Source organism: Schistocerca gregaria, chromosome 3, assembly GCF_023897955.1.
Source record: "Schistocerca gregaria isolate iqSchGreg1 chromosome 3, iqSchGreg1.2, whole genome shotgun sequence".
Taxonomy (NCBI): domain Eukaryota; kingdom Metazoa; phylum Arthropoda; class Insecta; order Orthoptera; family Acrididae; genus Schistocerca; species Schistocerca gregaria.
Window position 1 is genome coordinate 222,191,328 of NC_064922.1, and position 12,965 is coordinate 222,204,292.

At 41.5% G+C, this 12,965-nt stretch overlaps 1 protein-coding gene across 1 annotated transcript in view; it reads right to left on the reverse strand.

Annotated features, from left to right (window-relative positions):
• The window catches only part of LOC126355141 (UDP-glucosyltransferase 2-like), a 67,198-nt gene that overhangs the window by 16,825 nt on the left and 37,408 nt on the right, over nt 1-12,965 (reverse strand). The window contains exons 4-5 of the mRNA XM_050005328.1: nt 10,177-10,636; nt 9,874-10,096 (exon numbers count right to left, since the gene is read on the reverse strand). Of these exons, the coding sequence (XP_049861285.1) occupies nt 9,874-10,096; nt 10,177-10,636 (683 nt within the window). The remainder of the gene's footprint in view (nt 1-9,873; nt 10,097-10,176; nt 10,637-12,965) is intronic.

Here is a 12,965-nt window from a genome sequence, read left to right on the forward strand (position 1 = left end):
TTCTAGTCAAACTGTGCCACAAACTTCTCTTCCTCCAATTCTATTCAATATCTCCTCATAGTTATGTGATCTACCCCTCTTATCTTCAGCATTCTTCTGTAGCACCACATTTCGAAAGCTTCTGTTCTCCTCATTAGCTATGTGATCTACCCATCATATCTTCAGCATTCTTCTGTAACACCACATTTCGAAAGCTTCTATTCTCTTCTTGTCTAAACTACTTATCGTCCATGTTTCACTTCCACACATTGTTAAACTCCATACAAATACTTTCAGATACGACTTCCTGACACTTAAATCTATACTCGATGTTAACAAATTTCTCTTCCTTAGAAACGCTTTCCTTGCAATTGCCAGTCTACATTTTATATCCTCTCTACTTCGACCATCATCAGTTATTTTGCTCCCAAAGTAGCAAAACTCCTTTACTACTTTAAGTGTCTCATTTCCTAATCTAATTCCCTCAGCATCACCCGACTTCATTCGACTACATTCCATTATCCTCGTTTTGCTTTTATTGATGTTCATCTTATATCCTCCTCTCAAGACACTATCCATTCCGTTCAACTGCTCTTCCAAGTCCTTTGCTGTCTCTGACAGAATTACAATGTCATCGGCGAACCTCAAAGTTTTTATTTCGTATCCATGGACTTTAATACCTACTCAGAATTTTTCTTTTGTTTCCTTTACTGCTTGCTCAATATACAGATTATATAACATTGGGGAGAGGCTACAACCCTGTCTCACTCACTTCCCAACCACTGCTTCCCTTTCATGTCCCTCGACTCTTATAACTGCCATCTTGTTTCTGTACTAATTGTAAATAGCCTTTCGCTCCCTTTATTTTACCCCTGCCACCTTTAGAATGTGAAAGAGAGTATTCCAGTCAACACTGTCAAAAACTTTCACTAAGTCTACAAATGCTAGAAACGAACGTTTGCCTTTCCTTGGTTTTTCTTCTAAGATAAGTCGTAGGGTCAGTATCGCCTCAGGTGTTCCATTATTTCTACGGCATCCAAACTCATCTTCCCCGAGGTGGGCTTCTACAAGTTTTTCCATTCCTTTGTAAAGAATTCGGGTTAGTAGTTTGCAGCGGTGACTTATTAAACAGATAGTTCGGTAATTTTCACATCTTTTAACACATCCTTTTTTTGTGATTGGAATTATTACATTGTTCAAATGGCTCTGAGCACTACGGGACTTAACATCTATGGTCATTAGTCCCCTAGAACGTAGAAACTTAAGGACATCACAGAAAACCCAGTCATCACGAGGCAGAGAAAATGATTATGTTCTTCTTGAAGTCTGAGTGGACTTCGTCTGTCTCATACATCTTCCTCACCAAATGGCAGAGTTTTGTCAGGACTGGCTCTCCTAAGGCAGTCAGTAGTTCTAATGGAATGTTGTCTACTCCCAGGGCCTTGTTTCGGCTCAAGTCTTTCAGTGCTGTGTAAAACTCTTCACGCAGTATCGGAGCTCTTATTTCATCTTCATCTACATCGTCTTCCATTTCCATAACGTTGTCCTGAAGTACATCGCCCTTGTATAGACCCTCTATATACTCCTTCCACCTTTCTGCTTTCCCTTCTTTGCTTAGAACTGGGTTTCCATCTGAGCTCTTGATATTCATATAAGTGGTTCTCTTTTCTCCAAAGGTCCTGTAGGCAGTATCTATCTTACCCCTAGTGAGATAAGCCTCTACATCCTTACATTTGTCCTCTAGCCATCTCTGGTTAGCCATTTTGCACTTCCTTGCCGTAGTTTAAGGACATTGAAGTCGCTGACGTGGAATCAAACAGAAGGACTGACATAGGGTGTAAATTTTAATTTGAGAAACCAGAATAACTAAAGAAAGCTTCACACGAAAATATGTTAGAACACAAAGTTAAATGTTTCCGAGAGGGACATCTGCTGGTGCTAAACTGGTGGCCACCATCCCACCCCCTTGTGTAAAATTTCATATGGGAGCCCCCAGTTTTTATTGCATAATCAGATTGTACATAGTAAACTACGTATAATCTGTCTTGAGCACTTGTTTTGATTCTTGGTAGTTGGCGCTGTATTTCAATAAAATCCATGTTCTCATTTCTGCGTGTAAAATGGTTACGGACAAATAAAAAATGCTTATTTATATCGTAACTATTGATTCACTTAAACTACAACTCTCTCTCTCTCTCTCTCTCTCTCTCTCTCTCTCTCTCTCCATACAGTAGGGTTTCAGAGAGAGGATTTGGAGTTTCACCAATGGTCACACGGATATTAATATTTATATTAAAAAATTAGGTTCTTGAATCAGTTAGCTGTTTAATTAATGAGTTCACTCGTTAGTAAGTAGGATATTTGGTTGGGTACTTAGCTCGTCAGATGATTTGTTTGATAATTAAAAGCCTCATGACCACGAAACAAGCAAAACTTAAACGAATTTGCGGCAAAAATTAATATCTGGGTCAACATTCGTAAAACTCTAATTCCTCTCTCTCAGACCCCACTCTATGGGATGAGAGATAGACTTTTAGATTTAGTGAATCAAAATTTACGAAGTAAATAAGTATTTTTTATCTATCTACGTCATTTTCCACGAAAAAATGAGAACATGGATTTTCTTGAATTACAGTACCAACTACCATGAATGAAAAGAAATGTGTAATACAAAATGTACGTAGTTTTTTTGTATAGTTCGATTCCGCAATAAAAAATGGGGTCCCATTTTACATTTTAAAGTAGCCTCCCAGCCCACCCCCAGAGGCCTAAGGTGCCGCGCTAATCTTAGCACCAGCAGATGTCCCCCTCGAAAATAATTGACTTTTGATTCCACACATTTTTTCGTGTGAACCTTAATTTTGGAGTTATTCTTGTTTGTCAAATTAAAATTTACACCCTGTATAATGCCAATGAGTCATACGGAATTATTATAGTTACGTATATAAATGAGTAAGTTTGCACGGAACCCTCAGAGGAGTCATCATATCCGCACCTGTCCGGCTTTTTATTTTAAATCTGGCCGCTCGAGAAAGATTTTAATTGAGAGGTGTCGATGGAGATGCCAATACGGGAAATAGGACTGAAGCCACAGTATTATGTTTAACTGTAACGGCCACGTTAAGCTAATCGGCGCGGTAACATGCAGAAGCGGGCCACAATGTGCAGCGATAGTGTTAATCGCACAAGGTGCGGTGGAGTGAATCCGTGACGTTTGGAAAGGAGGAGAGAGGAACTGTCAGAACCGAAGGACCTCGCCATTTTGTTGGCCATTCACAATTTTGGCTTCATTGTGATGCATGCCAGATGGTATAACTTCGTCGATAATGCCCTTGAACCGTGAATAATGTGGGCTCTCTCATTTTTCTTCTTCATTGTGCTCTAATTTTAGACAAATGTCGCTCTGATCGAAGTGAAATATATTACATCACGAGAGCCTTGTTGCAATGTTACCAAAATAATACTCTAGTATTTCTCTGCGTGCTGATTAAAATTGCATCCTTTTACGAGCTTATTTTCTATGCAGAAAAGGGCTTTTGCTGAAAATGAAGAGTGGTGTCAGTAGAGGTTTGTAATTGGTTATGTCAGTTCAGACGAACCGAACATGATATCATCTGCTTCCTCTTCTCGAGATGTCAATGGAACAAATAATGCGCTCACTTTACATAGGGTCACATAAAGTTCTTGTGAAAAGTTAGTCTAGGCTTGGTCAGAATGAGATGAGTTATACACTTGTCTCAACTGATTTTAATATTATCTGTCGTATTAAAATTGTTATTTCTTACTTAGCTGTAATGTAAAAAAGCACTATATGTGTGAAACCTTGGCCCCATGTAAGAGAAGAACTTATGGACCTAATGAGATCAGGTTAAATAAATAAATAAAATAAATGACAGGAAAGCACCCAACATATAACGTGCTGTGGGACGAATGTGGTTGGAAGCTGAGGCAACGGTATTACTCCCACTGTGCTGGGGCCTCTTTCGATTGGAGCTGCACTATTGTACCATTGTGTATAGCAAATTCTGAAATATATGGCTATGTCCTGAACAAAACTGATCCTGAACAAAACTGACACCTGCAGACCCGTACTATTATAGTTGGTCCGGGCACTATGTATTCCATCCCGAGAAATATGTTGCTGATGAATGCCTTTCAAAATTCCTATGTATTTATTAACCTAGAAATTTATATTTTGAAGATAAGCTAAATCAACATACTAACTTCTTCAGGGATTCAGTACGTTCAGATAAATGTTCAGCGTCAGGGACACACAATAGAGAAAATAAAAACTTCAGTTAGTCTTCAGCTACCGTCAGGTAGAATGCATCATTCGGCACAGACTTGGGTACAATATTCTCTGTTACAAACCATCTATACAGTATCAAGAAAAGCACTTATCAACTTCTCCAGCGATGAACTAAATACATTATGTGATCAAAAATATCAGTACACCTGGTTCTAAATTATTTACCTGTTCGTGGCGCCCTCTATCGGTAATGCTGGAATTCAATATGGTGTTGTCCTTCATGACAGCTTCCATTCTCACAGCGATATGTTCCATCAGGTGCTGATAGGTTTCTTGGGGAATGGCAGCCCATTCTTCACCTAATGCTGCACTCAGGAGAGGTATCGATGTAAGTCGGTAAGGCCTGGCATGAAGTCTGCTTTCCGAAACGTCCCAAAAGTGTTCCGCTGGATTCAGGTCAGGACTCTGTGCACGCCAGTCCTTTACAGGGATTATTTTGTCGTGTAACCACTCCGACACAGGCCGTGCGTTATGAACAGGTGCTCGATCGTGTTCAAATATGCAATCGCCATCACCGAATTGCTCTTCAACAGTGGGAAGCAAGAAGGTGCTTAAAACACCGATGTAGGCCTGTGTTGTGATAGCACAACAGGGGTGCAAGCCCCCTCAACGAAAAACACGACCACACCATAATACCACCGCCTTTAAACTTGACTGTTGTCATTACACACACTGGCAGATGACGTTCACCGGTCGTTCGGCATATTCACACACTGCCATCGGATCACCCCATTGTCTACCGTGATTCGACACTCCACACAACGTTTTTCCACTGTTCAACCGTCCGATGTTTACTCCAAGCGAGTTGTCGTTTGACATTTACCGGCGTGATTTGTGGTTTACCAGCAGCCGCTCGTATGAGCAACCACTCGACCATGAAATCCACGTTTTCTCACCTCCCGCCTGTCATAGTAGTTGCAGTGGATCCTGATGCAGTTTGGAATTCCTCAGTGATGGCCTGGAAAGATGTCTGCCTATTACACATTACGAACGTCTTGAACTGTCGGCGGTCTCTGTCAGTCAACAGACGAGGTCGGGCTGAACGCTTTTGTGCTGCACGTGGTCATTCTCGTTTCCACTTCACTGTCACATGGGTAACAGTGGATCTAGGGATGATTAGGAGTGTGGAAATCTTACGTACAGACGCATGACCCAAGTGACAACCAATCACTTGACCACGATCGAAGTTCTTGAGTTACCCGGAGCGCCCCATTCTCCTCTCTCACGATGTCTGATGACTACTGAGGTCTGTGATATAGGCTACCTGTCAGTAGGTGGCACCACAATGCACCTAATATGAAGAACGTATGTTTCCGGGGTGTCCGGATACTTTTGATCACATAGAGTATTATTTACATTTTTGTCCGAGTGCCAGACAATGCGACATGTATTGACATCAGTCGATTCAAGGAACTGGATGTGCATGCTTCTCTACCACTAAAGAATCTGCAGCCGTGAACCATCTTCCCCCTAGAACCAGCTGATCTACGGTTCAGTTTTTAGCAGTAAGTGTGACATACATATATACTCTGCATAGTTTCAAAATAATATTCTGATAACGATAGATTCCTGAATCGATCATGAAAAAAGTTATAACAACTGTGCTGTAACCAGAAAACTAAGTATTGTCCCTAGGATTTACAGAAATTGATTTATCGCGTACCTTACATTACGTATGACTGTAACAACCCACGATAAAAAGTTATTCTAGAATGACAGAAAGAGTATACCAGTTAGGACAGAGTAGTATCACTGATGGAATACCTTTCTTCGTACCTCAACTTTCTACAGACTTCGTAACATTTGTGACCGATTCTGGGAAACCTCACATATGACGTGAGAACACAACTATGGAAGAACTGAAACATTCATTTCCAAAATAACATCGTATTCCATGTCGGAACCTTCAAGATGACATAACACATCAATCATAAGAATGCGAAATGCTCATGGGTGTTATCCCGATCATGTCCACAGAATGAAAGTTTTAACCTCTGCGTAGCGCGTAGATCATCCCTCTGACCAGGCAGATCTATATCACCTACTGCCTGGTAATTCCCATTGAGCCAGACATCAGACCAAACTCAGAATTTTCCTATGCTAAAGCGTCACAAACTACCTGACAGCTGTAAATTTACGTCCACATTGAATGCTAATTTCAAGAGACGCACATTCATCCCCATATTCTAAGATGTGAAGACACCGAGCTACAGCTATCGTAATACACTACTGACTACACAGGTCCACAACAGGTGGCTGATACCCGATAAAGAACCATCTCCATTCATTTCATGTATGGTTATTTTTGTACAGTATTAGTTTCTTGTGGGATTAGTTATCTGTTTCCAATGATGCAACCCTGAAATCTTACTCCACAGATATATTATTACCAATTATAAACCCCGTCAGCATAGTAATACGAAAATTTCTTTTTTTAGAGTGATAAAATAAAATACAACAGGTGTCTCGAAAATTCGCTATTATCATTAGAAATGTATATGTATTTGTCAATAGTTGGGCAGCCAGAGATCAAAAAAATACAATACATATAAATCGTTGCCACGGGAGCGTTTCAGCAAAACTTTTGATTGCCTTACTTTTTTCTGTTAGTTTCCTTTCCCCTACATTTCTTGTATCTAAGGCAGGTCCGTTAGATAGAGGAATTGGACGAGTGAGGGTGTGACAGTTGGATAGACCCGCTCACTATCACGTTCTCAGTGAGGTTTTGTTCTAATTGTAAGAAAGTTCAAGCCTGAACTAATAAAAGTACCACATCCAGTCTGTGGTCATCTCTGTTAAATGAAAACACAGAAAACGCTTTATAAACCTGCAAATGAGAAGATGGCGCACAGTGAACCTCTCCCTTTCGCGCCACTGGCCCCTCATCTCACTTCGACTACATCTTCACCACAGCGTTCGTACTCTACATTGACTCGATATAACAGCCTATAATGGCGGATGGATTGGTATCTAGGATAAATTTCGGCTCTCGGCAAATGGATTCCAAGTTTAAACTCATATTACATTTATTATTCTGTTTATCGCCAAGTTGGCGATAAACAGAATCAGCGAGTTTCTTTTCGCATATGAATACTGCGTGTAGCGAGTGGCGCCCACAGTACACTAGCTCATGACTTTACTATGCTCCTATTGATTTTGACATGTGAGCATGTGACGGGGAAAGGAAATTTCCTTAACTGTTGAGTACCGGAATGATACCTTTTATTCAATTCTGCATTATTTCCCTTTCATATAAATTCCCTTAAAATTATCGTGGGGAGTACTCATCAACTGTAACTAACTCGATCTGGGTAGGGAGAGCAGGTATTGATAGAAAAGGTGCAAAATCATTCACTCGACTCGTGGTGGACAGTCGGTTGCCTCCTTCCATAGGTACAAAAATTAGCACATCAAACTGAAAGTATCCTCATCTTGACTTACCCCATCCACACACAAGTATTTCACCATTGGAAGCAATCAAAGCCGTCGTTAGTATCATTTCCTGCACCTCAGTCCCTGCTGGGTTAACCAAAAGACAATTTTTACATTTCCCACTAGCCATATGCTTACCTAGACTGAATAAACTTCACACGATGAGAAGCTGATCAAATTTAACAAGCGCACATTTCATATCTCAACCACTCAATAGGAAGGGTATAGCACTATGTGATGTTCTTATGCATTAATAAGTTCACACGCTGAAATTTTTTTTTATTTTAATTAGTTCCGACATACGCTCTTGCGTATTACAAACACACTAAAGAACAATTTGGTTCATCAACAGCCCTGCCATGCTTCGTGGGTTGAGGAGACAATGACCATACAGCTTACTAACCATTAATAACTTTGTTGAGCAGCTTTATATTTTCACAGGAAAGCATTTCAGATTAATAAGTACAAACGCGATACCTTTCATGGTAGTGGATTAAGCACGAGATGGATTTTCACTGTGGGTTCCACTTGGGGACAAACCGTTCCTTACTTTCCGAACAGCCCTTGTAGATATCTCAACTTTCAATCACTACCTGCAGAAGAACAGCCTAATTCAATATTCTACTTAATTATTTCAGACCTCTCATTACGAAGAAATTTACGGCACCTACTCTAACTGTAACCATATAGTTCCACAGGAATCATATTGTGGTACTCTCTGCCTTTTTCACATCTTTGCCCGATCTTCTCTATTATCCTAGAAAGACAGAAACTCACGTTGGGAACTTCCTGGGATTCCTCACGAAGATTCTACGAAAAATGACTATTTACAAGGAGACGACTCTTACCATGCCATCCTTCAGTCATGCAAACTGATCAGGAATTAGCTAATGAATGAACCAAATTAGAACACTAAAGGAAATGTGAAGGAAGCTCGTCAGTAAACAATGTGAAGGGAGATCGTCAGTAATTAAGGTAAAATAATTCCTGCCATAAGTCACTGGTACTTATGTTTCGAAGCATATAAGAAACGAATGAAATAACTTCATGAGTTTCGGATCGTGTAAGTGTTGATCAAAGTGGAACGTTCCTGGAATTCTTGGGTTGGGAGTCAAACACAGCAAGCCCGGAGAACCTGTACATGTACCTTTCGGGATCTGATAGAGGTCGAATTGTTGGCATGAGAGGCATTGGAGTATCACGTCGAGAGTTTGCGTAGACAGACTGCCGTAATGCAGTGACTGTGAACTGAGCGCTGAGATGATGGGCAAGAGTTAGGTAAACATAGTAGTCATGTTTTCTTACACATACACAACTCCACGACAACATCTTGAAATTTTTCGACTGGCTATAACGAGTATAGAGATGATAACAGTTAAAATCCGGCGTACGTAACACGCTGAATATCACCACGGAGCGTCGGAAACGTATTACTAGAAGCAGGTTGCGATACCGAATTGCCATGCGTCACTTGCCTTGACGCAGTAGCACAGACAATGGAAACATGCGTGTTGTAGAGCAAGAATCGTCTCTCACAGCGAGTGGTATTCTATGGTGTTAAGTGATTACTATCGCTTGTGTCTGACGCAGCCACATTAACACCAGCTGACGTGTAGACGTCCGTGTGGATGATAATATTAAGCAACGGTCCTCCAGACACATAAAAATGGTGTGGAGGTGTTTTGGATATAGCAAAAGGAGTAGCCTGATAATTGCTGGAAGGAGGTTGGGTAACCGCCTGTTTGTAGCAGTCATGGTACCCTTCATGGCATATTTCATCAAAGTAACGTCTGGCTTTAGGAATGGTAAAGGCACGAGAAAGAATAGAAGAGTGTGTTCGTATCCCTGTGAGCTACACATTATACAGATATTGATGATGCACTTCGTTTCCGAAAGGAATGAAAGTTTAATACCTATAAGGTGATGAACGTCTCTACTAAAGTTGATAATTATACGACTGGTGCTTCATAATGAACCACTTCTCACTTCTGTTAGTGTACTATGATCGATTTCATTTCTCCTCCTAATTACACTGGATGTGGTCGCGGACACCAAACCCAGTTCGATTGCCATCTGGACCATTCGTGCTCATTTATATGCTTATTTATAGCTGCAATAACAAATTAAGAAAGATTTAAATTTGAATGACTTACCCAATACCTCTTCTTGTGGGAGCCACTTTGAAATCATTACGTTGCTTGGTTTTCCTGGCAGAGTATCATCTTCAAATTTCCAAAGGACCCTCTGAGGCAGTTCCGAAAAAGCCGCCATCAAGGCTTCACGTGTGACTTCAGGAAGGGTGTTGCTCTTTACGTTGGAACCGAGACTGAAGTATATGAATCCATGTTTCGCTCCATCCAGGAAAGATTGTATATCCTGTAAAACCAGTCACACCATTACTCCTCAATTTAGTCATTATACAATCGCAAAGGAATGAAGTTCGTGTAGGTACGTACCTTCGGTAGCGGGTTTTGTGCTCCTTTGATATGAAGTCCTGTCATCTGTATCACATTAGGTTGCATAGGCAGCGGATAGCCAGAACAGAAATGACTGTTTGCGAGTAAAAGGCTAAGGTTGTATTGCATTATGCCTGTGCTAGGACAATCATTTCCGAAATGAGCTCTCATTACTTCGTCTTGAGATGCTACTAATGATACGGTTATTATTCTAATGTCATCCAGTACATGATACGCATTGGTAACTCTTTCCCAAAATGTCATGTGATCCGTGTAGCTATCCCCAATATCCGGGAAGTATGCGGGATTAATAGGATTGCCCATCATTTGATGGAGCTGTGGGTATAGCTCTGCTGACCAGAAGCCTACCACTGGTGGGTGTCCCAGTTTATGAACAAGGCCGAAGTAACACATGTATATGAACATTTCCATTATCACCAGATCAAATTCCCGTTGAAACCTACAACAGAATAAAAAAATCAAAGTGCCAATGCTATTATTATAAAGTTTTATCAGTAATAAACATGGTATTCCGAAAAGTAATGTGTACCTTAAGTACCAGAAATCAGAGGTCAACACAAACGCAGTTGGTCAGATCAATATGAAACACCATTTGTGTAAACTCCATTTACGAAAAAGTTTCTAATCTTCAAAAGATGAAAGTTAAGCCTCTATTCCAGGCGGCACATGGAATTAGTGGCCAAGGAAAGTCAATTACAGTATCATCAACTACTGATGTAATCTTTATTACATTTCCCTTCATTGAGTTTTATGCACCTTGGTCTGGTATGCCGATGCCTCACAGGTGACCTTTGGAATCGGCGAAAGACAGACAAGACCAACCAAGTCATACTCGCAGAAACTTCAGTACATCGTTTTAGAGAACATCGATCACTCAGCACTTTTTATGACATTGAAATTTTAAAGTTTGTGGTAGTTTCATTGATGGGCGTATGTAACAAGGGAAATGAGGATGGTGATATCGTGAGAGGAAAATACCTGCCGAAGCATAACGTTGAGAGAACAGGAAATCTAAACCGTGTCCCCGAGGTTTCTAATTTTACAAAAAAACTGAAATTGGTACACCTCCCTAACATCGCTAGGGGCCCCGCGAGCACGCAGAAGTGCCGCAACACAACGTGGCATGAATTCGACTAATGTCTGAATAAGTTCTGGAGAGAACTGACACCATGAATCCTGCAGGGTTATCCATAAATCCCTAAGAGTACGAGGGAGATCTCTACCGAACAGCACGCTGCAAGACATCGCACATATGCTCAATAATGTCCATTTCTGGTGGCCAGTGGAAGTGTTTAAAGAAAGTGTTCCTGGAGCCGCTTTGTAGCAATTCTGGGCGTGTGGGATGTCGCATTGTCCTGCTGGAATTGGACAAGTTCGTCGGAATGAACGATAGACATGACTGGATTAAGGTGATCAGACAGGAGTCTTACGTACGTCTTACCTGTCAGAAGCGTATGCAGACGTATCAAGGGTCCTATATCACTTCAACTGCACACGCCCCACTCCATTACAGGGCCTCCACCACCTTGAACAGTACCTTGCCGACATGGAGGGGCCATGCATTGATGAGGTTGACTCTGTAGCCGTACGCATACATCCGCTCGCTATAATTTGTAACAGTCTCGTCTGACCAGTCAACATGTTTCCAAAAGTCCAATGTCGGTGTCGCCAAGCCCAGGTGAGGTGTAAAGATTTGTGTCGTGCAGTTATCAAGGATACACAAGTGGGCCTTCGACTCCGAAAGCCCATATCGCTGATGTTTCGTTGAATGGTTCGTACCCTGACGCTTGTTGACTGCACAGCACTGAAATCTGCCACAATCTGCGGAAGGATTGCACTTCTGTCAAGTTGAAGGACTCTCTTCAGTCGTCGTGGCTACCGTTCTTGCAGCATCTGTTTCCGGCCGCAGCAACGTCGGAGATTTGGTGTTTTACCGGATTCCTGATATTCACGGTACATTCGTGAAATGGTCGCATGAGGATATCTCACTTCATCATTACCTCGGAGATGCTGTGTCCCATCGCTCGTGCGCCGAGTTTAGCATCACGTTCGAACTCACACAAATCCTGATAATCTGCCGTTGTAGCAGCAGTAACCGATCTAACAACTGCGCCAGACACTTGTTGTCTCATACAGGCGCTGCCGATTGCAGCGCCGTATTCTGCCTCTTTACATTTCTCCGTATTTGAATACACAGGCTCAGATCAGTTTCTTTGCCACTGCAGTGTATATTACGTGTATTTCATAGCTCTATGTACGGTATTACTACACACATCAAGATTACGTCTGTAACTGAGCTGCGAACGCATATACATGATGTGCCGGGAACCCTGGTTCAGTTCCGAGCGCTACCAAGGATTTCTTCTGGAAGGAAAACATGAACGGGGTGCACTCAGCCTCGTGATGCCGATTGAGGGTCTCTGTTTTGGATCATCAGTCTTCTGACAGGTTTGCTACACCCCAGCACCACTTTACCACGTGAACCACTCTCTTCATCTCATAATCACATTTGCATCAAAGTCTTCAATTATTAGTTTTATATAATCCAATTGCTGTCTTCCTCCACAGATTTTACCCTCTTCAGCTCCCAATAGTACCCTGAAGTTTTTCTCTGTTGTCTTAAGGCATATCCCATCATCCGGTCCCTTCTTCTTGTCAGCGTTCTTCATATGTTCATTCTCTTTCCATTCTGGAGAAACTCCTCCTATTTATCACTCTACTTAATTTTCTGCATACTTCACAGCACCACATCTCAAACGCTTTGATCC